Source organism: Perna viridis, chromosome 4, assembly GCF_037379345.1.
Source record: "Perna viridis isolate PV_CMFRI_1.1 ecotype Kerala chromosome 4, ASM3737934v1, whole genome shotgun sequence".
Taxonomy (NCBI): domain Eukaryota; kingdom Metazoa; phylum Mollusca; class Bivalvia; order Mytilida; family Mytilidae; genus Perna; species Perna viridis.
Window position 1 is genome coordinate 24,072,889 of NC_142448.1, and position 24,681 is coordinate 24,097,569.

At 31.8% G+C, this 24,681-nt stretch overlaps 1 protein-coding gene across 4 annotated transcripts in view; it reads right to left on the reverse strand.

Annotated features, from left to right (window-relative positions):
• Positions 1-24,681, reverse strand: part of LOC148619412 (uncharacterized) — a 165,968-nt gene that overhangs the window by 94,968 nt on the left and 46,319 nt on the right. For all 4 annotated transcript variants that reach the window (XM_088579273.1, XM_088579274.1, XM_088579272.1 and 1 more), the window contains exons 19-29: positions 21,405-21,584; positions 19,822-20,025; positions 19,338-19,529; positions 18,594-18,782; positions 17,939-18,184; positions 15,051-15,311; positions 10,661-10,852; positions 10,237-10,460; positions 9,169-9,415; positions 6,096-6,245; positions 5,582-5,740 (exon numbers count right to left, since the gene is read on the reverse strand). In XM_088579273.1, the coding sequence (XP_088435399.1) occupies positions 5,582-5,740; positions 6,096-6,245; positions 9,169-9,415; positions 10,237-10,460; positions 10,661-10,852; positions 15,051-15,311; positions 17,939-18,184; positions 18,594-18,782; positions 19,338-19,529; positions 19,822-20,025; positions 21,405-21,584 (2,244 nt within the window). The remainder of the gene's footprint in view (positions 1-5,581; positions 5,741-6,095; positions 6,246-9,168; positions 9,416-10,236; positions 10,461-10,660; positions 10,853-15,050; positions 15,312-17,938; positions 18,185-18,593; positions 18,783-19,337; positions 19,530-19,821; positions 20,026-21,404; positions 21,585-24,681) is intronic.

The window sequence follows — 24,681 nt, forward strand, 5'->3', positions numbered from 1 at the left end:
CATGAAAGTGACCTTAGGCCCGTATATAAGCCCTGTTCCACGTGTTATCTTCACTTTTTAAAGAGAGTTTGTTCCAACAGTGCAAAGACAGGGTGGGAATTAATGTGACAAGAAGAAAGAACTTAACAGATATTTAAATATACAGGGTACTGATATTAGTAGCAATCCCATTGCAAGATACCAGACAGTCACAATAAATATGACAAACACATGCTGAGGGTATATTATACCCTTCTTGAACCTCAGGCTCATTATGATAATGCCCCTCATCCTTTATATCTCCACGATATACTTGGATGAGGGAACATTATCTTACATTCGCCTTCGTTAAAGAAGGGTACAATATAGCATCTTCAAAGAGTTGGAACAAACTGAGTACATTTTGTATTACATAAAATGAGTTTGCAGCCAGTAAGCAAACCTTTTACTGACCAATAAGGAACCTTCTCAGAAAAATGTCACAAAATAAAAGATTACAATGTATAATTATATAATGCAACATTATAATCGAAAGATCCATATATACTCAAACATAAAAATTTGAAATTAATATTATTAAGGATGTTGAACATATAACCTTATTTATTGTATGAGAATTTATGTAATGAGTGCAAAGACCGTAGCAAGAATACCATATAGATAACTTTGCTGCTTTACACCAAATAAAGTTTAGTACAATACTGATAAAATCAAAATAGAAAATCTTAAATTATTTTCTCAGTAATTTAAACAGGTGAACCATCATAAAATTGTTTCTGAGCTCATATAGTAAAACATTTTAACTAATCAACCTGTTGTATTGCTTGTTTGTCAACATACATACATACATACATACATACATACATACATACATACATATATATATACACATACATAACAAAGTTAAAATCAAAAACAGTTTACAGTTTTTAGACCAACATCAACTAAAATATTCTTCATATCATGACCTAAGGCAATTACTTCACCCTATCAGCACAAATTACTAAGAAATAAAAACTTGATTGTATAACATAATTTATATGATAGTAACCAAACATATTTCACAAAAATGTGTGGCCAAGGAAATAGAAATTGATGAAAGAGTATGATCAGTACTAATGGTGTTTAGTAACAATTACACATGTTTATAAACATATACCATCAAATACAAAAAAGGTCAGATCCTGTTAATAATCTACGTTATATCAATCAAACCATGAAGATTTTATAAATGTTACAATGAGAAGTTACTATACCTCAAATCACTATATAACAGTCACCAACCACATTTTATTTAGGGTGACTTCTGAAGACAAAAATATTTCAACTGTCTTCATATCTTATTTTCAAATACATAATGCTTTAAAGAAGTATATGATACATACCATATGAATTATATATATAATAAAACAAAATGTAACTGAAGCATCAAACCAAGAAGCAAATATTCATGTGGATACAGTTAGAATTAAAGTCATGGTTCCATTTTCCCTGCAATCAAATGTGTTTGCATCCTTGCAGAAATGGGAAAAAAAAATACCTCTTTGATAATTGAAGACTAGAAAAGAAACCTTAGTTTACTTTATACATCATAATCAAAGTGAAGTGATAACTATGTACTAAATAGAAACTAGCAAACATAATGCTGCACAAAAAAAGCAGCAAGAGTTAGGTGCAGCAGATTGAAACTAAAATGATCTTAAATCCACAGACATCAAGCAAATAAAATGAAGTGAATATACTGCATAGTTCACATCTCAAAATGCCATGAATATCAGACACAAGATCCCATTGTAGTATTCTGGTTGTAAGATTCTTATAAATGCTGAATCAAAAGTAACAATAAAGGCCAGAAAATATCTTAAGTATGACTTGTTGCAAATGTGTAGGAGGCAATACCAAGAATCAAAATAAGGGTCTGTAAACAACTGTCATACATAAAAAGATGTACTAGTAAGCAGTACAATAACAATAATTTAAAAAGTAGGAGCAATTTCTTCTACCTGCTTGTGTAAGGACTGATATTAAGTCTAAAAACACAATTCAAAACCTAAAGTAATAGAAATCATTGTAGTAAAGACCAGTCTTGCTTATCAAGCTGACCAGAAAACTATAAACTATCCATTACATAGTAGAAAGTAGAAAGATTACATATCAATTCTGACAAACATGTCATTTAGACAGTCTCTTCCGACGACAGATATCTTCCTCAATGAGGATTTAACTTTAAACCAGATGTCCATATGTAAAAAATCAAATTATGTAAGCAATTTTTCTTATAAATTGTATTGGAGATTACCAGAATTTTAAAAAAAAAACTCATCCAAGTGAGATCTTTAAACTTATTCAAAAACACAAATAAGTGAAATATTACTCAAAAAGTAATATACAGAATCATCCAAAACTTACTGACAAAAATACTAATGAAGAACTTAATAGACAAGTATGTGTGAATTGTTTCTTCTGTTAGCTTGCATGTTGACAATACGAATTGTGTATTTATGGATATGGAAAAATATCCATTTTACAAAATATAAACATGAATTAGACAAATGCAGAAATCAAATCTAAATGAATCAAGGAAAACAATATCAACATTCTAGGATAAACCATAGTCCTTAGAATAGTTCTAGAAGTTTACGTCTGAGCCAAAAACCACTGCTCGTACTAGTCAGAATTATAAATTCCAACAATTTTCTTTTTCAAATAAGTTAAAATCTACTAGCCTGAACCAATCTTACTAAACTCAGGCATATAAGTATACTGGCTTTAAGCACACACTGAGGTGAATTCAAGTGTTCACAAGTACATAACATTAGCCTGGAACAGTTTCAAACTGATCCTATAAAAAAAACATTGACTTACCCTATAACAACATTCTTCAAAATATATTGTACAACAGATTCACCTTAAATTGGTTTATAAAAATTCATTGATTGATTGAATATGATTAACTGTATTTGGGGTTTAGTAAAGTGTCTCTATGAAAAGATAAATGCACATGTATTATTAAATCTGAAGAGCTCAACCGTAACTTATCACAAACTACAAATTACACAGTTAATTAGGTCAAGGGACATGCACAAGCAAAATTTAGTGCCAAAAGGCCCATTAATGATGCTTGTAAATACAGAAATGATGGCTAATTTCTAAAAGAAATCTTCAAATTGAACAGTTTCCAAACTTGAGACTTTAGTTAAACACCTACAGCAGTTTCATTCATATGATTGTTCTACACAAATACTGTACAGACTTATATTCATTGAAGCTGCTTCTACAAACATAACATATAAAAATAAACACACTAGAAAAGCTAAAATGAGATAGATATATTTCCACTAAAATCAACACTTCCAACTTATTCAAAAACAAGATTTTTGTAATGTCAAAATACATAGTGCTCTGAAATGATCACTTACACACTCAAACTTTGGCATTTATAAAATGAAATATAAAAACTCTTTGAAAGATTTATATGGTATTAATATCTACCCATATCTAGTTTTATCAGAACAGCTGAAATATACATAGAATAATCATAACTTAAGTGATATATGTATAATACAAAATATTACTGCAAAAAAGGCACAAACTATTTAATAGTAAATTGAAATTTGAATTTTTTTCACTATTGATCCTACAATTGCATTTGTAAATATGCATATTATAATTCATGCAAATAATTACTCACTAACCAAATTCTAGGTTAAGATAATGAAAATCAGTATAATAACAAATAATCTAGATCTGATTGCAAGAGATCTAACTGTAGACATCTCTTGGTGGAGCAGGAAATAAATTTCAACAGTAACTTTATTTCATCCTGAAGTACTTGATGGTTGAAAATTTAAAATAGAATCCATCAACTTGTTGGATTCAACTTTCTGGATTAAATAAGAAATCAAATAGTTGAAACCTCAGTCCAACTGCACCAGTTGATTTTGTGAATGCAAAAACTGAAGGAAGTGATGGTTTATACTTTGTTTCTCAAATTAGAATGTCAGAATCTAATATCAAATAAATAATATATCCTCCAGCCACTAAAACATCAGAAAGTGAATTTGTTAATTAACATATTATGTTTGGACTCATCTAATGAAACAATGTCACAAAAATATTACTGACATAATGTAAAATGATGGAATATACATTTGTAAAATATCCTGTTCAAAAGAGCTATCAGATATTAATTGCTCAAGCAGTATAAAAAATAATTGAACTCACTAACATATCACATGTTAATATTTAGAGTTTGAGTATGCCAAAACACCTTTATTATCATATCATGATTGATCTGAACTCAACCATTAAGGTATTAAAATAAAGTTGCAGTTGTCACTGTAAATGACACCTTATAAAAAGGTCTTAAGAAGTAAAAACACCTCAGTCAAAGTACTGAATAATTAATTCTAAAAGATTCAACATTACTGGCCATGGGTCAATAACAGGGTACTAGTACAGGGGTCAAAACAAAAAATAAACAGAAATGGGACAAGAAACCAAAAATTGGAGAAATAGATTGCAGAGAAGGAAAACTGTCCTATGCATTTGGTTGCGAACAAAAAATTACTTCAAAATCAAGGAATTCAAAATGGCAATTGCAAATTCTTGATTATTTTAGTTTCAACAACTATCCACAAAACCAGGTGGCAATCACGTGTTACACACTTGTTAAATTTGTTAAGTCCTAAAAAAACTTGTGTTGGGATTAATCTATGTAAAAATCCAAAGTAAAATATATACATGTTTTATACCAACAGCTTCTTATTAATCATTCCCACAGAACAATTTGGAAAGGTTATTCTATCGGCCTTTAACAGTTCAAAAACTAGAAAAAAATTATGTATTCTATTTACAGACCTCACAACAAAGTCATTGCAAAAGCTACACTACGTGTAGCAATAGATGGATGTATTAAAACTACAATTATATTTATAGAAAATTCTTCCCTTCTAGACTACATCTAGACAACTGTAAACATAAAGTCAACTTAATGTAATAAAATAATATATAAGTCCTAGACTCCGTCAACATGCTAAGTTTCTATACACAATATAGTAAATGTAAAATTTTAAAAAGAAAAACAATTATCAAATGTGAACGGCGTTCACTAACAATAGCTTTCCTTGCGTCTCAATTAAAAAAGTGAAGATACACATGGAACAGGACTTATATACGGGCCTAAGGTCATTGTCATGGTATATGATTTTGACCTCTTTAAACGAGACTGATATAGCTTGTCTTGCGACACAGCTCAATTAATATGCTATATTATACCCATCTTTAACGAAGGTGAAGGTAAGATAATGTCAACTATACTGCATGTATTTTCACAGGAAGTAACATTTAGTGACCAATTCTAAGCAATTATTTCGTTCATAAGATATTTACATCTGTATTTTGTAAAGTGAAGTGTACTGAGATTAAAAGAAATTCATAGAAAAAATTCTGAAGATCATGCATAATTGCATGATTTTTAAATCTCAATTAACCTACAAAAAATGTATTAGCACTTCAATTTTGCAATGATTCAAGAGAGCATATCATTATGTATTTCTTACAAAACACTGAAGTTACCATGGAGACAATGCATTTAGCTTACATTTACATCCAGAAACACTATCAACACCATCAAAACCAAGTGTTTTACCACCATCAGGACATGATTTACAGTAAGTTGAGTTAAACCAATAAGTATTCTCAGGACATGGTTGACACAATTTCAGTCCATCTTCAGAAAAGAATCCTGGAGGACAGCGTGCTGAAATTTAAATCTTTGTTTGAAAAAATTCAACTGTTATAACTTAATAAATTGAAAGATGCACTAAATCAATTGTCAAAGTTAAAAACATACATCGATTAGTAATTAAAGACTTGGCATGTGATGATGAGAAAAAAAGATTTAAAATAAGTGTATGTGTGAACAATTAAGAAGTTTAACACACCAAAAAAGGGGGAATGTAAAAAGCAATACAAATTAAATAATTATTTTTCTCATGAAAAATAATGAAATGCATAACAGTAATGCTGTCAATAACTTTGAAGAACAACAACTTGCACAGTTTTATACTCTAAACTAGGAAGAAATACATGTAATAATTCCTGCATCATCTTACCCAAACAAGTAGTTTTATCAGATGAAGGGACAGGGGTCTGGTCTGGACAGGTTTTGCATGATGCCAGACCAAACATATCCTGAAACTTGCCATCAGGGCACTCTGTACATGCATCTCCACTAGAGGAAAAGGTTCCTGGAGGACATTTAACTGAAATAAAAAAATGCATGTTTATACAACCAAGAGCAATTATAATGGTGGCACCATCCTAAATGTTTATAAAAATTGTATTTTGACCAATAGAACTTGAAAATTATACTGAAATTACTTTTTAATGCAAGTTTCAACATTTGTGGTTAGTCATAATTATATAATTTTGAAGATTTGTTAATTCTTGGATTTTAGAAGGAAATATCACCTTTTTCAATGGAAATTTTACATTTTGTTAAGAATTTGACCAAACCATAAAAACTATGAAAACTGGTACCCAACCAGCAATAATTTTGTCCTCAATAATAGATTCTTGGTTTACTACCAAGTATATTCTAAGTATGGTTAAAATCCAAGAGTGTTATCCAGGTGTTACAGGAGGTCAAATAGAAAACAGGTCAACAACAGTGTCACAAAAGTTAATATCCTTTTTGCATATCAGTACTTGAAATATTCATGGTCATCAATGTTCATGGTTTGTCATCATTTCATTAGTTCTTGTAAAGGAGAAAGGGCATAATGGGCTCATATTGTAAAAGAAAACAACACAAAAACAATTGAAAATTAATCATGTAGTGCTGAAACAACTAACAGTTAAGTCAGAAACATAAATCCATAATATCTCAGAAAAAATAGGGATTTCTAAAAATTCTTGCAATAGCAGTATAAAAGAAAAGTTAACCAAAATTCAGTGACCATGTTAATTTTGTAACGTTTTGTCCATCTTTAGTTATATCTCTGACAAAGAAATGGCATCATCATCAAAAAACAACTTTATTTCAAATACACTTATTGGATTATCTCCCTTTGGAGTCACCCAACAGTACTTATACTCCTTCATGCACATCTACATATAATGCCCAATCATCCTATAAAATTTCATCAAATTCCCTTTGAATAGTTTAAAAGGAGGTGCGTTTACTAGGTTTTAACATGCTAAACCTTTAACTCTTTCAAGGCGGCCCGAGCCAGGCCAATCATGCTTTCAGGTATTGTCAATCAAGTAACTTTTACAGAACTCTAATTTTTGCACAGATTTTTCAGTAAACTTACAAGAGAAATCAATAATAAACTATTCCCAAGGATACTTGAATATTAAAGTTGGAAAATGCTTTAAGTTTACATCTTTTACACCAATAATAATTACAAGATAATGATTGGGGTCCAGTAACCATCACAAGATCAAAACAAGCAGTCGTCATTATGTACCAGCCATGTGTTTAACACTGACCCATTTATACACAAAAAAGTAAACTACAGAATAAAATTATTATAATGGAAATTCTTTCAATATTTTCCGAGCTGAATAATACATTTAAAAATTTCGTTAGTGATCAAACTAAAAAATAATTGAATTAGGAAGTGTGTTTAGGTGACTTTAGATTTAGATGTAATACCAAATCTCCAAAAAAGTTTATATGAGCAGTTTAGGAGCTTCACTTAGAAGGTTTCAACATGTAAAACCTTTAATTTGGACTATCTCTCTTTTGAAGTCATTCAAAATAAATTATATTCCTTTTCGATATCTATATGTTATACCAAACTTTCCCATAAAATTTCATCAAAATCTCTTGTGTGGTTTAGAAGAAGTTCCACTTAGAATTTTTTAACATGTAAAACACTAAATTTAGATCATCAACCTTAGGAGTCCTCTGATGGTAATTATATTCTTTCATGCATATTTACATATGATACTCAATCTTCCAGAAAGATTTCACCAAAATCCCTTGGGTGGTTTTAAAAGTTGTCCTTATATGAAATGTGGACGGATGGATGGATGGAGACAGATGGATAGAGGGGATGATATGTATATAACCCAAAAAACTTTGTTTACAGGGGGTATAATAAACACATATTTTACACCTTTTGGTCCCTTTTTTGCAGAATGGTAGGGGCCAGTTACTCCATTTTCAAATAGCAAGCTTTCTCAAGCAGCAAGTACCAGTATATCATAATTTCATGACGTATGAAGTTTATAGCCTGGAAATCAAAAATTAATCAATGCAGGCACCAACAACATTATACCATAACATGACCACAGTTTTTTTGCAGTCATATAAAAAGGGTCTAACTTAACCCACAAAAGATTAAAACTAGAAAAACTGTGAGCATTGCTCACTAACTTGATACCCCCAGACTCTCAAATTTGATATCAAGCACATTTTAACTTCCACTTTGATTTCGAACAAAATCTAAATTAAAAGGTTCACAATGGAAGCATGTAATAAAGATTCTGTGATAGTTTCATTCAATTCCATTCAGAGGTACAGGAGGAGTAATGGATAAGAGATTGGACCCCTTGTTCCCATATTAACAACTGACAAAGTCCATGTTATGCTATGTGAAACCCTCAAATAGATTTGATCAAAATCTAAAATAGGAGGTGCACAATAGGAACAGGTAATAAAGGTAATTCAATTCCATTTGGCAGTGTGGGAAAAATAACAGATAAGAAATGGGTAATAAGAGGACAGACTGACAAACACCCCTATCACTATATATCTCCCACTTTGCAAGTGAGGGTATAAAAATCCTAATGACTTTTTTATTCATATTATTTAGATATGAATGATGTTTTTACAAAATTGTTCATGTGTATTGACAACAAGACATAAAGACATAATATTCTCAGGACCTAGAAGCCTATATCTGATCTGAAAAATTGATATGATATGTAGAAAAGGTTTACTTTTTACAAGGGTGGTTTAAAAAGTTAAACTTAAAAACCCCTTTCCTTTTCATTCAATAAAGCATACAAGTCAATTGGGAATCACTGTTTAGATCAATTACCAAATAGTGAAAAATAAATGATGGATTCAAAACAGTACATCTATCTGTTTGGTGTAGACATGATATAAACTTAATGTTGTAAAAATCTTATACTTCAGTTTAATTGCTTAACATTATACAGTACACAACATACTGCATTTTTCTCCTTTGTCTGTCATTTTCTGAATCCCAGCAGTACAACTGTTTCCTTCACTACGTAATTCGTTATCTTTGCTGTTTTTTCTATCAACAGGACTTGGTCCATTTTTACATGTAACATTGTTAGTGAACATAAGGAAGTTAAGGAGAGGAACTTGGAGATTAAGAATACTTCCACACGCCTTCCTGACTTTGTCCTCTACAGCAGTATCCAGTAATTTTATAGTGAAGACAGTAGGAAACTAAAAAATAAAAAAAAATAGCCATTACAAAGTTATTGTAGAATGTTTTTCAGCAATTGACAGCAAACCAGATTTTCTCACATTGATACAAAAACTGTGATCAATTAACTTCTGAAGTTTTAACAACACAAATATTTGTCACTGATATTTTGAATTCGCTAAGCTATTACTTCTTAATGAAACAATCTTAAAACTTTAAAGCGTTGGTTGTGGAATGACGGAAATTATATGCCATAGCCACTAAGTGGTCAAGACATCAAAATAAAATAAAGGCATGAAAGGACATAGATGCCATGTCTGTAACTTGATAGATATAAAGTGTCTCACTAACACTCGAAAACAGAAAGTTGGTGATAAAGGTCTAATATCATGTCAAAGCTTCTTACCCTATTTTCAAATAATTCTTAATATTGAGATCCAAATGATGAAAATTTATGGGTGTCAAATTTCTATAGATTGGGCATATCAACCCTCGCCCAACAAAAATGCTTGAAGAAGTTAAAGAGAATCTATCTAGAGATGTTAACTGATCTGATACCAATACCTAATTTTTTTTTTAATATTGGAAGTGAAAAAGGCAATAATTTCTGAACAGAAAAATATGTCATGCATAAAAAACAAACTTAAAAGATTAATGTCATGGTCCATTTTTATATCACCTAGAGACCCAAATTGTTGCAGACAGATGGGTAGTAGACACAACAACAATGATACGAATAACTCAAAATTGGTTGAGCAAAAGTATAGAAATCAAATGGGAGTAATTTTTGAAAATCTACTTCACTCTATAGTCACAAATTCTAAACTTGCTTTCAACTTACATCAAAACTATTTGGATCAACTTTTATACCAGTAATCTCTATATCACCAACTGTCACAAAGTTATTGTTACATATACTGTGTATCTCTGATGTCATTGCTTCTTTTAAGTCATTTAACAGCAATTGTTGCAGTCCAGTGACACAATCAGAAGCAAACATTTTAGTTGTTGTTGCTGTAGTATATACCACCATAAACTCAATTAAATAGGCAGGTTCATCATATCCTACAAAAAGGTCATAAGTCTCTAAGTGAGCAAATTTATGATTTAAAAAATGATAATACATATCAAATAATTATTTCTCTGTGTCACTCACATTATACATGCAAATCCACACAAACTATCATTTATTGTTAAATAAAAAATGCATTCATATATTTTAAAAATTAAAAAAAAACAGCAAAAAAGGTATTTCAATTATGTACCTAAACATGCATATTGAGGAGGCAGAGCTGGGGTCCACATATTTTCTCCTTCACAGTTATATGTTCTGGAAGAATTTCCATCAAACAAGATATAACCAGTATCACAGGTCAATGTACAGCTTACATTTCCATTGGTACAGGATTGACTGGCATACTGAACATCAGGAAAGGACTCCTTAAAACATGCAGCAGCTAAAATGTAAAAAGTTATTGTGTTAGTAACAATTTGGTTATAGATTTTTGTCTTAATCTTTCTTTCAGTTACAGTATGTTGTTGGCAGTTTTAGGCCTTGTTTTTTTTCATGTTTTAAATGGATAGATCTATAACAGACCGGTAATTAATTTCAGGCAAAATTATAAAGATGTAAAATTGGGCATTTAATTATGGTGTTTCGCTAGAAAATGGCTTTGTGACTTAACAATATACCATCAATGTTTCATTAACCTCTCCTTTCAGGGGTAAAAATTAGAAAATACAAGCTGGTAGCCTGGGCCATACTTTAGTTCGGTATTTTCTGTATGTTAATTCAACTAAATTTTACCCAAAAGTTTGGTAGCCAAGCTCAAAATCTAGTAGCCATGGATTACTGGGCAACTGCTAATTTTGTAAAATTGATTACAAACATGCTAAAAATTTATGATGTACACCTATTCAATCTTCTGAATACTACTGCAAGGGAGTATTTGTAATATTAGTGTTTGATGTAAACTGTCACATTTATTGTTATCAAAGCTTTTTCAGAGTTTAAAAAAATAGCTGTACTGTGATAGCAAGCTTACAAAGATCATGTCTCTCACCCAACTTCAAATGGAGTTTTATGTAAAATCCTGAAGTTTGATTATCTCCCTTCAGTGTCTGTAGTTATATTCCTTCAAGCGTATCAACATATGGGGCAAAATATTCCTATACATTGTCATCAAAATTCCTCAAACAGTTTTGGAGGATTCAATTATTAGATTTTATATAAGACACAGAAAACTTATATTGGATTATCTACCTTGTGTCACCTGACAGTAATCATATTCCTTTGTGCAGATCTTCATATAAGCCAAATATTCCTATTTAGTTTCATCAAAATTTCTTGATTGGTAATGGAAGGGTTGCACTAACAAAGTTTAAACATGAAAAACCCCAAGATACAACTATCTTCCTTTGGATTCATCAAACCATATTATATTCCTTCATTCCTTCATGCCCATATATACCAGAACATAAGGTGTCCAACCTCGCTATAAGATTTCATCAAAACTTTTGAGTGGAATACGAGAAATAAGAATGACAAGGTTTCAACCTGTAGAACAATTAAACTAGAGGCTCTAGAGAGCCTGAATTGCTCACCTGGTTTGATTAGCTACATTCAATTTCTTGTAAAAGAACAGCATTCCAATGTCCCCCACATAAAAAAAAGTGCTGAAAGTTTTATATTCATTGAAATCTTCTAAGCCCAATGGCCGTAACTTATGTAATAAAAGAACAGCACTCCAATGTCCACAGCATAAAAAAAGTGTGGAAAGCTTTAAATTCACTGCAATTTTGTAAGTCCAAGGGCTGTAACTTCTGTAAAAATCATTCATCCATAACTATAGTCGAAACTTAATCTGCTACTTCTCATAGTAAGACCACATACAAAGAAGTTAAAATCAATTGGTAAAAACATTACAAAAACTGTGTAAAAAACTGTAAATTCACTGAAATTCTTTAAGTCCAAGGGTCGTATCTTCTTAAAAATCATTCAAACATAACCATACTCAAACTTAATCTATAACTTCTCATAGTAAGACTGCAAACAAAAGCATCAATTGGTAAAAGCATTACAAAAAAAAAGTGCGGAAAACTGTAAATTCACTGAAATTTTCTAAGTCCAAGGGGACATAACTATTGCAAAAGTCCTTGGTTTAACCTAACAGATTTAGAGATAAATGCAAAAACTGCTGTCTGACCCCTAGGTCCTATTTTTAGAAGCAGTAGCCATGTTTTTAACAGATCAAAAATCCAAAAGATCATTTTGTGCAGAATACTCTAAAAAACAATCATCTTAAGTTTCATCCAAATCCATACAGTAGTTTCAGAGGAGATGTTTGAAAGATTGTTAACGATAATGATGACAGATGCAAAGTGATGGCAATATCTCAAATGCCTTATGGATCATTTAAAGAATCCACTTGTTGTACATGAATCACTGAGTGGAGACCCTTCCAGCAACATTTATGTAAATAATTCTTTTTATTTCCATAACTTAAGCCCAAAAATAAGAAAATTCCTTCTTTTCAAAATTTATTGGAGAATGTATCTTCATGGGTATTAAACAACAAAACATTTTTAGTGGAATCACTAAATTTGTTAATGTTTTCTCTTTTTGTTGTTTATATTCTAAGGCAGCAATCTAATTAGATATGAGAAAAGAATAACTAAACATTTAAAATACATGTATTAAGTATTTTCTCTTAAAAAGATCATTTCTGTTACTGCATATTTTTTTCAGACAAAAAGGATATGCAATTAACAGGGATTCAGTGTATTACCAAAGTTAACTAGATATCATTGAGATGGAATCCATATCCATGGTAAAAGTCTTGCACCTCAGCCATGCAGCTAAGGTCAAAGGTCACCAACCATGGCATGCAACATATTATCTTCAACCATTCCTCCCCAATATCAAAACCATACACAAAAAGACAAAGAAAAAGTTACAGCATGGACACTAACTTGTCATGCACAAATCATTAATTTGACCTTGAGGTCAAGTCATCCACCATTGTATGTTACACATTGTCTTGAGCTGATCTTCTCTAAAGCTACACCAAACACAAACAAGAGGCTCCCGGGAGCCTGAATCACTCACCTGGTTAAATTTTTGCCTATTAAGGGCAATAACTCTAACAAGGAGTTGTCAGACAATTTTGACTCCATTTGATTCATTGGACACATTTGCAAGCCTTATAATAAGGATCATTTCAGCAATTATAAGCTATTGGCTAAACCTTACAGATTAGGAGATGTATGCAAAAATCTGCTGTCTGACCCCATTGTTCTATTTTTAGAAACGGCAGCCATGTTTTTTCAGCGATCAAAAATCATATCGGTCATTTCATTAAGGACACCCTTTAAAAGAAAAATGCCAACTTTCATTGAATTTTGCAGAATAGTTTCTGAGGAACAGATTTTTTTAACTAATAACATCATAAACAGAAAAAACATCCAAAAAGGGCAATAACTCCGACATAGGACAACAAATTTTCACCAAAATTTTACCACAGATAGATCTCTTCATGCTGAATAATTTAACCCCGTCAAATTTTGGTTAAACTTAACCATTCTGGAGATGTATGCAAAAAACTGCTGTCTGACCCCTATGTTCTATTTTTAGTAACAGTGGTCATATTTTTTGAAGAATCAAAAATCCCTACACCAGTTCTATGCAGTATACCCCAAGGAACATTCATACCAAGTTTGGTTCCAATTGGTCAGGTGGTGTCAGAGAAGAAGATTTTTGAAAGAAATAACATTAAAAAAAAAAAAAAAAAAAAAAAACATCAAAAAAGGGCAATAACTCCAACATGGCTTAACAGGTTAAAACCAAAATTCAACTGCAGATAGATCTCATCATGCTAAACACTCTGACCCCATCAGAATTTGGGTAAACCTAATGGTTTTGGAGATATAAGTGAAAAACTACTATCTGACCCCTACATTCTATTTTTAGTAATGGCAGCCACGTTTTTCAACGAATCAAAAATCCTCACAACAGTTCTATGCAGGATACCCCAAGGAATATTCATACCGAGTTTGGTTTCAATTAGTCAAGTAGTGTCAAAGGAGAAGATTTTTGAAAGAAATAACATTAAAAATGTCAAAAATTGTTGAAAAAGTGAAATAACTCCAACATGGCTTAACAGTTTAAGACCAAAATTTGAGAGCAGATAGATCTCACCATGCTGAATAATTTAACCCTGTCAAATTTTGGTTAAACTTAACCATTTTGGAGATATATGCAAAAAACTGCTGTCTGACCCTTATGTTCTATTTTTAGTAATGGCAGCCATGTTTTTCAATTTGACCGCCTTCGGCCAGGTGAGCTAAAAAGTTACAGCCAAGACACCTTTTTTGTTACAGACAAACAAACAAGTGATTACTTTAAGGTATCCACCTTATAGTGGTTTGACCCTAACTAACCTCAACAATAAACATGATCTAAACACTACAGTTAAAGATTTCTACTCTAAATTGAACATGGAATGTTTAGTTTCAATGTTTATGTTACGAACAGAGTTTTAAAGGCTTTATTTTTAATCTTTGAATAATATAATGACAGTTTTATAGTAAGGTAAGAAAATAACATCATCAAACAAGTCATTCAGCCTCTATCACATGCATTAATGAAAGACTCACCTGAAGTTGTAAGATGGAATCTACATTTGTCTTGACCTCCCCATTTATCTGTAGCTGTCACTTCTACTATTTGAGGATTTCCAATATCAGTATGGTCTAGATTGATCAGTTCTGATGGGTTATATTGAAGAACAATGTCTTCCCGGTCATTTGTCACAGTAACAGAATCACTAACATTGTAAGTTATGCCATCAGCAGTGTCTATTAACTTTGTGTTATAAGGGTATGATGAGGGGCACTTCAACATCTGTTTGGCATAATCTGGAAAAAAATGCATACCTATAGAACAGCCAGGTGAAAACCTTTTAGAAGTCAACAATCTCACATTATTAGGTCTAAAATATAAAAAGAAATTTTCTTTGACACAAGATAGTAAGCATATTCATGTGAATCATTATAAATGAAGTTTTATTGGCAGTTTGGTTGAAAAACACTGAAATGAAAATATAAGGTGTATTTAAAACTTACTGATATGTAATCCAAATAGAGGTTCTAAAGACTCTGAATAAACCTTGCTTTACCTCCCAAATTCTTGATTTTTTTAATTTTTTTTTTGTGTGAAAGCAGCCATGTTTTTCTCGGATAAAAACCCCTAATAATTTCTAATGCTGATATCTTAGGACCAATCATATAAAATTTCATTTAATCCTATCATGCAGTTGCACAGGAGACGATTTTCAAAATTAATAATATAAACTAAAGGCTCTAGAGAGCCTAAATTGCCTGTCTAGTCAAAAAAAGTCTTCATACCTTACTAAAACTGGACTCTTGACCTTACTGTACTATTGTCACAAGAATCATTTAATCAATAGAGAGCATCTTAGTTATCTACCTGGTTTTCATATAATGAAATAAATTTCTTATTTATTTTTTTAACTCCTCAAGGGCAAAAAGTCCATTATCTATCAACAGATGTTTATGAATATATTGGCATATGTCAGTCTCACCATGCTGATCAGTTATACTGTGTGAAAATTTGGTTAAATCCATTGGTTTTCCAGTTATTTCCACAAATCCTCAATTTTTTTTTAGTAATGATAGGCATACTTTAGACAGATCAAGAATCTCCATACACAGACAATGTTATAATAAACATTCATGCCATGTTTGGTTACAATCCACCCTACTAGTAGTCTCAGAGGAGAAGATTTTTGAAGTTGGAAATGTAAAAATATGGAAAAATTAAATATCAGGACCTATAACTCATTTGTCTATGTCCCTACTGAAATACTTCGGCATAGGTCCAACTCATCATGCTGAACAATTTTACGCCCTGCCAGATTTTAGATAAACCCAATTGTTTTAGAGATATTTTAATAATTCTGTAATTTGATCCATATCATCAATTTTTTTAAACGGCGACCATGTTTTTGCCAGATCAAAAATCACTAAACAAGAGTTGTTAAGGATGTTCAAAGGAACATCCATGGTAACTTTGGTTACAATCTGTCCAGTAATTTCAGAGAAGATTTTAAAAGTTAGACAAAATTTCGGAAAAAATCCATTTAAGGACCCATAATTCGTTCATCCATCAATGGATCTTTCTGAAAATTTTGGCATAGGTCCATACCATCATGCTGAACAATTTTATTTCCTGCCAAATTTAAGCTCAAACCAACTGTTTTTGAGTTTTGTGCAAAATTCTGCAATTTGATCCATATGGTCAATTTTTAGTAACAACAGCCATGTTTTTCGCAAGATCAAAAATCCCTACCCATAGATTGTAAAAAATATTCTACATAACATTCATGCTGTGTTTTGTTTCAATCCATCCAGTAGTTTCAGAGGAGAAGAATTTCTAAGTTGGAAATATAAAATATTGGAAAGAATCAATTTCAGGACCCATAACTTATTCATCCAGTGTGGATCTTTCCCAAAATTTTGGCCAAGGTCCATCAAATGATGCTGAACAATTTAACTCCTGCCAGATTTTAGCTTTATACAACTGTTTTTGAGATATTTACAAAATTCTGCAATTTGACCCCTATGGTTTATTTTTAGTGGTGGTGGGCATGTTTTTCTCCAGACCAAAAATCCCCACACAAAGATTGCTAAAAATACCCTTAGGAATATTCATGCAAAGTTTGGTTACATCCTATCCTATCCTATTTTAGAGGAGAAAATGTCTGAAAAAGTTAACAAATGATGACGAAGACGGACACATACTGATAGCAATAGCTCGCATGGCCTTTTAAGCTAAAAAAGCAACAACAAAAAAGTCCAAAAAAGGGCAGTAACTCCAACATAGCTTAACAGAATGACACAAAAAATTGACAACAAATAGATCTCATTAAGCTGAACTCTTTGACTCCCTTGTCTGATTTTGCTAAACCTAATGCTTTTGTACAAAAAACTGCTGTCTGACCCCTATTGTTCTTTTTTTAGACGGTGGCCATGTTTTTGACAGATAAAAAAATCCCTAAATTAGTTTTGTTCTAATTGGTCAAGTAGTGTCAGAGGAGAAGAGTTTTGAAAAACTGTTAATGATGAAGACGTGAAGCTTAGAAATGGCAATAGCTCACATGGCTCTTCAGACCAGGGGAGCTAAACAGAGATAAGTGTCCAATCCTAAAAAATTATATTTTCAGAAATGACCTTGACTTAATGCCTATTAAAATGAAAAGGCATAAATCTTCTTCATCACAAAATCTTCCACCTTTCAGGAAAACTAACAGGGATGAAATTCAATAATGAGTGACAGGAGGGACAAAAGGCTAAAACCAGTGGGCTACATCCTAACTAAAGTCAAAATCAAAGTCTAGCTTTTAAGTTGATGAATAAGTTTTTTTAATAAAAGTTTTCTTTCAAAAGAGGCAAAAGAATAAATGCATTAAAAATTTAACATAAACATTGTATACACAATGAAATTTCATAGTATTTAAACACACCTTTGATTTTGATCTGGATAGTACAGTTGGCAATGTTTCCACTATAATCCTCAGCTTGATACACTATACTTATATCATCATTAGTATTATTGCCTGGCCCTCTGTTTGGTGACAAATAACTAATGCTTTTCACACCTTTTACACCAGAATTATCTGTGGCTGTTGGTACTGTATAGGTGTAAGAGTCTGACTTGTCGATATATTTATGATCTGTTGGACAGTTGGAAAACATTGGAGGTGTCATATCTGTACAAAATAATAGAACTGGCATTACATAATATATGTAATGAAATAGTTCTGGTACCTCTTAAAATAGCTGAAGTGTGAATTTGTCATGATCAAAGACATCATGGGTCCTTCATAGGAGACAATTTTTCAGTTTGTTTTAGAGAGACTTATCAAGAAAGGTCATATTAACATGCAGAATTCTAAAACATGAGAAAGGTGTTGATTCATAGATGATGCAAAAGTAGCATGACTAAAAAAAGCCATATTCCAAAACATGAAACTGAAGTTTTCACAGTATAAATACTGAATACTTTTTTCATCTTTCATCAACAGTTATCACTTTTAAACGTGTAAATTTTGAATGTTATATTTGCAAACTATTGAATACACAATGAATGCAATAAGTATTAAAAATTTGTTTCCAAACCTTGACACTCAGGCAAATCTGTTGTGTTCCATTCAACTTTTCCATTATCCACAATACATTCCAGTGATTCAGGAGGACTAGGGTAATACCCTGACTTATTACATTGAAAGGACAAAACTTGTCCCACTTCATAACTTTTTACAACTTGGATAGCTCCACCTGGTGTTCCGGGGTCACTACATCTTTCACCTGGCAAAGAAAAAAATTTCATTAATTCACCTTCCTTCAAAACAGTTCTGTACTTTGTTCTAAAAATATATTCAATGTGACTTATTTAATGTATTATTCACATGAAAAGCTGTTTGGTCCATTTTTGTTCTTGACAATGCACTTTCTAAGAGCTGAATCATTTTATGAGTGTTAAGTACTGTGTGCAGTTTTGTTCAGTTGAGGTTGAAAAAGCATTAGGACTTAGTGTTAAGGGAAGTCTACTCTGCAGAAGACAACACTGCACACTCTTGCAGTATTTTTATCATCTGAAAATAAACTACTGAAGTTCTATTTTATTCACCTTTTAATCTTTGATCTACCCAGTATTCAATTTAGGTGCATAAGGCAACAATCACTCTAAACTATGCATAAGTCACTAACTCACTTCAAATGGATTTTTTTTTGGTAAAGATAAGCTGAAATATCTTGTGTTCAGTGTATATTCAAAGATACTGCTCTCCTACAATTTAACTGCCCTCTCCATCATTGTATCCAAAACTTTTAACATCTAGCCCTTTACAGTCATAACAATACCTAAGCATGTCAGATTTCCAAGATTCCAGCGTCCATTTTCTTCACATGTAACTGTATTGGTACCATTAAGTGACTTTCCTGTCAGGGCAAATCCATTGTCACAGTCAAATATAAAGGTTGAATTCAGACTATTCCCAGTTCTCTCTTTGTAATTACTGCCTGGCACAACCTCAGGTTCACCACAATTAATTTCTGTCAAATAAGATTACACAGCTTTAAAAAAAATCTCCCAAGAACATAAAGTAGTTGAAACCATAAATTTTTATTATTAAATAGGAAAGACAAATTAATGACAATTTGAGATGTTGGATTGAACTGTTGATGGTAGGACATCCAAAAATAAATAGGTTTTACCCATATGGTCTCTTGTTATTTATTTTCCATATTTTACTTATTTGAATTTTTGACACATAAACCCACATTACATTTTAAAGAACCTTAGAAAGTACTAGTGATGAAATAAAATAACATGTTAGATAAATACCTGGACATTGTGCAGCATCTCCCATCATTTCATACTGGCCTTTCATAACATTATAGGAACAGTATAGTGTTCTGTTGATCATTTGTGACCCGTACTGACACTCTATATTAACTTCAGTACCATAAACTACCCTTGGAACAGTCTTGGGGTAAACTTCTACAGCACGATCTATTTCACTTGCTAATGGTTTATGACATTCTGTCACTGAAAACAGTATTATACAAAATGTTATTCCTAAACAGCACTCTTTAAATTTAACCTACTCCTGCAATGCTACAGGTTGTCTAGCAAGCTATTTTCCTATCTGATGCCATCCTATCCTCTAGCATCTGATAGGTTGAAAGCCACTGCAAATGTGAATAAGCTAAACATATAACTACTCTACTCTATATTCAAGTTCACACCTGAGCTGGCAAGTCAAATATATTGTGTGATGAGTCATTACACAATGATGATTTTAACACAGATGTCAATTCAATAACTTAAAAATATACAAAATTGTCATATAAATTTTCAACAAAGTTCTAATGTAGTATCAGTTAATCATAACTAGACTACCCAGAACAGATGGAGAGATTACTGGAATATTGTCCATCATCTTACCACAACTGGCTGGGGGAGATTACTGGAATACTGTCCATCATCTTACCAAAATAGACTGGGGAGATTACTGGAATACTGTCCATCATCTTACCACAACTGGCTGGGGGAGATTACTGGAATACTGTCCATCATCTTACCAAAATAGACTGGGGAGATTACTGGAATACTGTCCATCATCTTACCACAACAGGCTGAGGGAGATTACTGGAATACTGTCCATCATCTTACCACAACAGACTGAGGGAGATTACTGGAATACTGTCCTCATCTTACCACAACAGACTGGGAGATTACTGGAATACTGTCCATCATCTTACCAAAACAGACTGGGGGAGATTACTGGAATAGTGTCGATCAACTTACCAAAACAGACTGGGGGATTACTGGAATACTGTCTATCATCTTACCAAAACAGACTGGGGATATTACTGGAATACTGTCCATCATCTTACCAAAACAGACTGGGAGATTACTGGAATACTGTCCATCATCTTACCACAACAGGCTGAGGGAGATTACTGGAATACTGTCCATTAACTTACAGCAATAGATGGGGGATTACTGGAATACTGTCTGTCAACTTACCAGGACAATCTGAGGGAATACTGGAATACTGTCCTTCAACATCCAACAACATACTGGTGGATTACTGGAATACTGTCCATTAACTTACCAGAACAGACTGTGGGATTACTGGAATACTGTCCATTAACTTACCAGAACAGACTGTGGGATTACTGGAATACTGTCCATTAACTTACCAGAACAGACTGTGGGATTACTGGAATACTGTCCATTAACTTACCAGAGCAGGCTTGGGGGTTACTAGAATACTGTCCATTAATTTACCACAACAGACTGGGGGATTACTGAAATACTATCCATTAACTTACCACAACAGACTGGGGGATTAATGACATACTATTCATTTACTTACTAGAAATGACTGGGAGTTACTGGAATACTATCCATTAACTTACCAGTACAGGCTGGAGGATTACTTGAATACTGTCCATCATTTTCACATGTCAAGGTAGTTGAATCACTTGTATTAAATCCATGATTACACTCATACTCTACTTTATCCTCATACAGTATAAGTTTTTTCTTGGTCAGAACTTTACCATTAGGTATATCTGCTGGCAATGGACACTGTTTTCCTATAAATGTAAAAAATGCATAATTTAGTTAATTGAAGACAAACTGTATTGTATCCTTAGGTTGTTTGACATCCTTACAATATGTTTTCACCACTATATCACAATTTCATTGGAACTTTATAAGTCATTCTCGAGACACGGGTCAGAGAGAATAAACAAAGTAAAATAAAAGAACAGCGTTCCAATGTCCACCTCTTTAAAAAAGAGTGCGGAAAACTTTAAATTAACTGAAATTTTCTGTCCAAGGGCTGTAATTTCTGTAAAAATCATTCAACCATAACCAAAGTCGAACTAAGTCTGTAACTTCTTATAGTAAGACTACATACAAAAGAGAAAATTAATTGATTAAAGCATTACAAAAAAAGGGTGGGAAATTGTAAATTCACAGAAATTTTCTAAGTCCAAGGGCCGTAACTTCCTTAAAAATCAATCAACAGTAACAAAAGTTGAACTTAATCAGTAACTCTTCACAAAAAAGCACAGACGGATGGCATTTCCATGTCCCCTCAAGATGCATTGTGGGGGACAATAAATATTTGAAGCATCACAAATACCCAATACAATAATTCTTTTTTCATGCCAAAACTTTTTTACAATTTCCTCTAAAAATGCATTTTGAGTGGAAAAAATTATAATTCTGAGAGTATGCATCATTTAATGAGTTTAAACTTACTAGAGGCTCTAAACTCAATGTCACATAAATACAAATCATTCCAATTCAAAGTAAAATTGATAATTTTAATCCAGCAACACAATGTTAACATTGTGAAACTGGTTGTTATCCTGTTACCAAAGGAATTTTCAAGTGTTGTTGACTGACAAGAAAACCTACTTTGTTCCCAAACTTTGAAACTATGAGTCTAAAATCTTAACATTTTGCAAGTATTGACTATTTAAGAATTACATATACCAGGAAATAACCTATCTGTCAACAGAGAATATGAAAATTCAAATGATCATATTTGTCACCAATGTATTTTCTTGTAAGATATTACAAATTTTTTTAATTAGGCTCAACTGTAATTCCTGACTCAGGTTGCAAGTTGAGAATTTCCACAAATACTGAGTTTTTCCTCAAATCTTCAACACACCTTTGTCTTGTTCCTGACTTTGACATTTTTTAAGATTTTGAGCAAAGGCAAGTAACTTACTTATTCTACAGAATGGTTTACTGTCCCATTGGAGCAATGGACAGCAGTAGACTTCAAATTAAAATATTCAATTATTTGAGATGTTGTAAGTACTTGGATACTTAAAAAAAAAAACTTATTTCAGACCATTTAGGTAGTTACAAAATGAAAATAGTTTAAGTTTCCAAGAAAATTGTTTCTGTTCGTCCTTTCCCCAATGGAACTGCCAACCAGGTTGCCATATTGCCGAGACTTAAAGTAATACATTTCTTTGGAAAAACTTGCTAAATTGTCTTGCATTCCTCAAAAAAGAAAAAAAAAACTTTTTCAAGTAATCTGATTGGTCAAAATTTGAGCCAAACAAGGATTTAAAGAAAATCTGAATTTGTCTAAGTCCTAAAACTCTCGCAAAATTTGTTTAGTCAAAATGTTGGGATGTAATTATGCTCATCAAAATAGTATCCACAAGGTTTTCTGCTATACAAAATGGTGCTACCCTATGCATATCTACACTTTACAATAATGCATCCTATTTTATTACTCTATTTCTGTGTAAAGAACAACAACATTAATTTTAAGTTTTACAAAATCAGACTGGTCCAGCTTGGTGTGCGAAAAAATGCGCCTAAATATAAATGTATAGTGCATCCTAAGCATGGAATCAAAACGGGAAAACATTCAACCATATGTAAGCATGTAAAAAAAACGGGAAAACATTTAACCATACGTAAGCATTGTATCAAAAAGGAACTTTTAACCATGGTTTCAAAAAAGAAAGGCATAAATCCATATTTGAGCATGATATCAAAAAGGAATGCATTTTAACATTCTTAAGCACTGTTTCTAAAAGAGAAATAAATGAGTAAACATAAAATATTTAAAGCATCATAGATAAACATCAAAATGGTTCATTCCTTCTATTCCCACTTTTTAAATTCAGTTAAGAAAAGGTAAAACTTTGTGTGGGAATAGATAGATTGATTGATTGATTGTTAGGGTTTAACATCTGAGCAGCAATATCTCAGCTATATTCAGACGATGAACATGAAATGGATGATAAAATGAACATGAAATGGATGAATTGAAAAATGGGACGGGACCCAAGGATAATAGGGTTGACAAATTTTTATTGCCACTAGGAAAAAAGGGAGGGATGGGTAAAGTCGGGCAATTTAGCCACCTGTGGCGGAGAGCAAAGGTTCTTACTCCAATCGAATACCACAGCAGGGTTCTTTTTACGTGTGAGGAACGTGGCATCTTTCCCAACGAAAGTTGTGCAAACAAGGGATTATACTGTATTAACATTGACTAATTGAACTGTAAATAACTGTTGATTGAGGTCAGGCAAATGAAGTTTTTTTGTATGTTTTTTTTATGAATATATTCAAGAAAAAGAAACAAATATAAGTAAATATTTATTTATTTATTTTATTTATAGCACTAAGTTCACAGTAGTGAAGTAAAATTAATAAATAAATTAATAAAAATATTTACTTTTATTTTGTAACTAAATATTGATTGAGAACAGGTTAATGAAGTTATTGTGTGTTGTTTTTTTATGATTAAATATATATTAAAGAAACTACATAAGTATTTTTCTTTATAGTTTATTAATTTTAAAGCACTCACGTAACAGCAGACTCAAGTAAACATATATTCAACAATACACAATATTCCTCAACTTAAATCATTTATTTCCCATAACTAACCTTACATTTTAATTTAATTTTGAATGTTTTTGTGTTAAATATTAATATTTATTACTGAATCAGATAAAAAAATAATTAAAGTTTACATTTCAAATTGAGATAATATTTAGTATACATCTTTATTTTAAATTAAATTATGTAACTTTTCAACAAAAAATATAATAATAACATATCTATGTGAAAATAGCAGCAATATTTGTCATATAATTATTATGAAATACAGGTAATATGATATTGGTAGAAAACTGAAAAAATTAC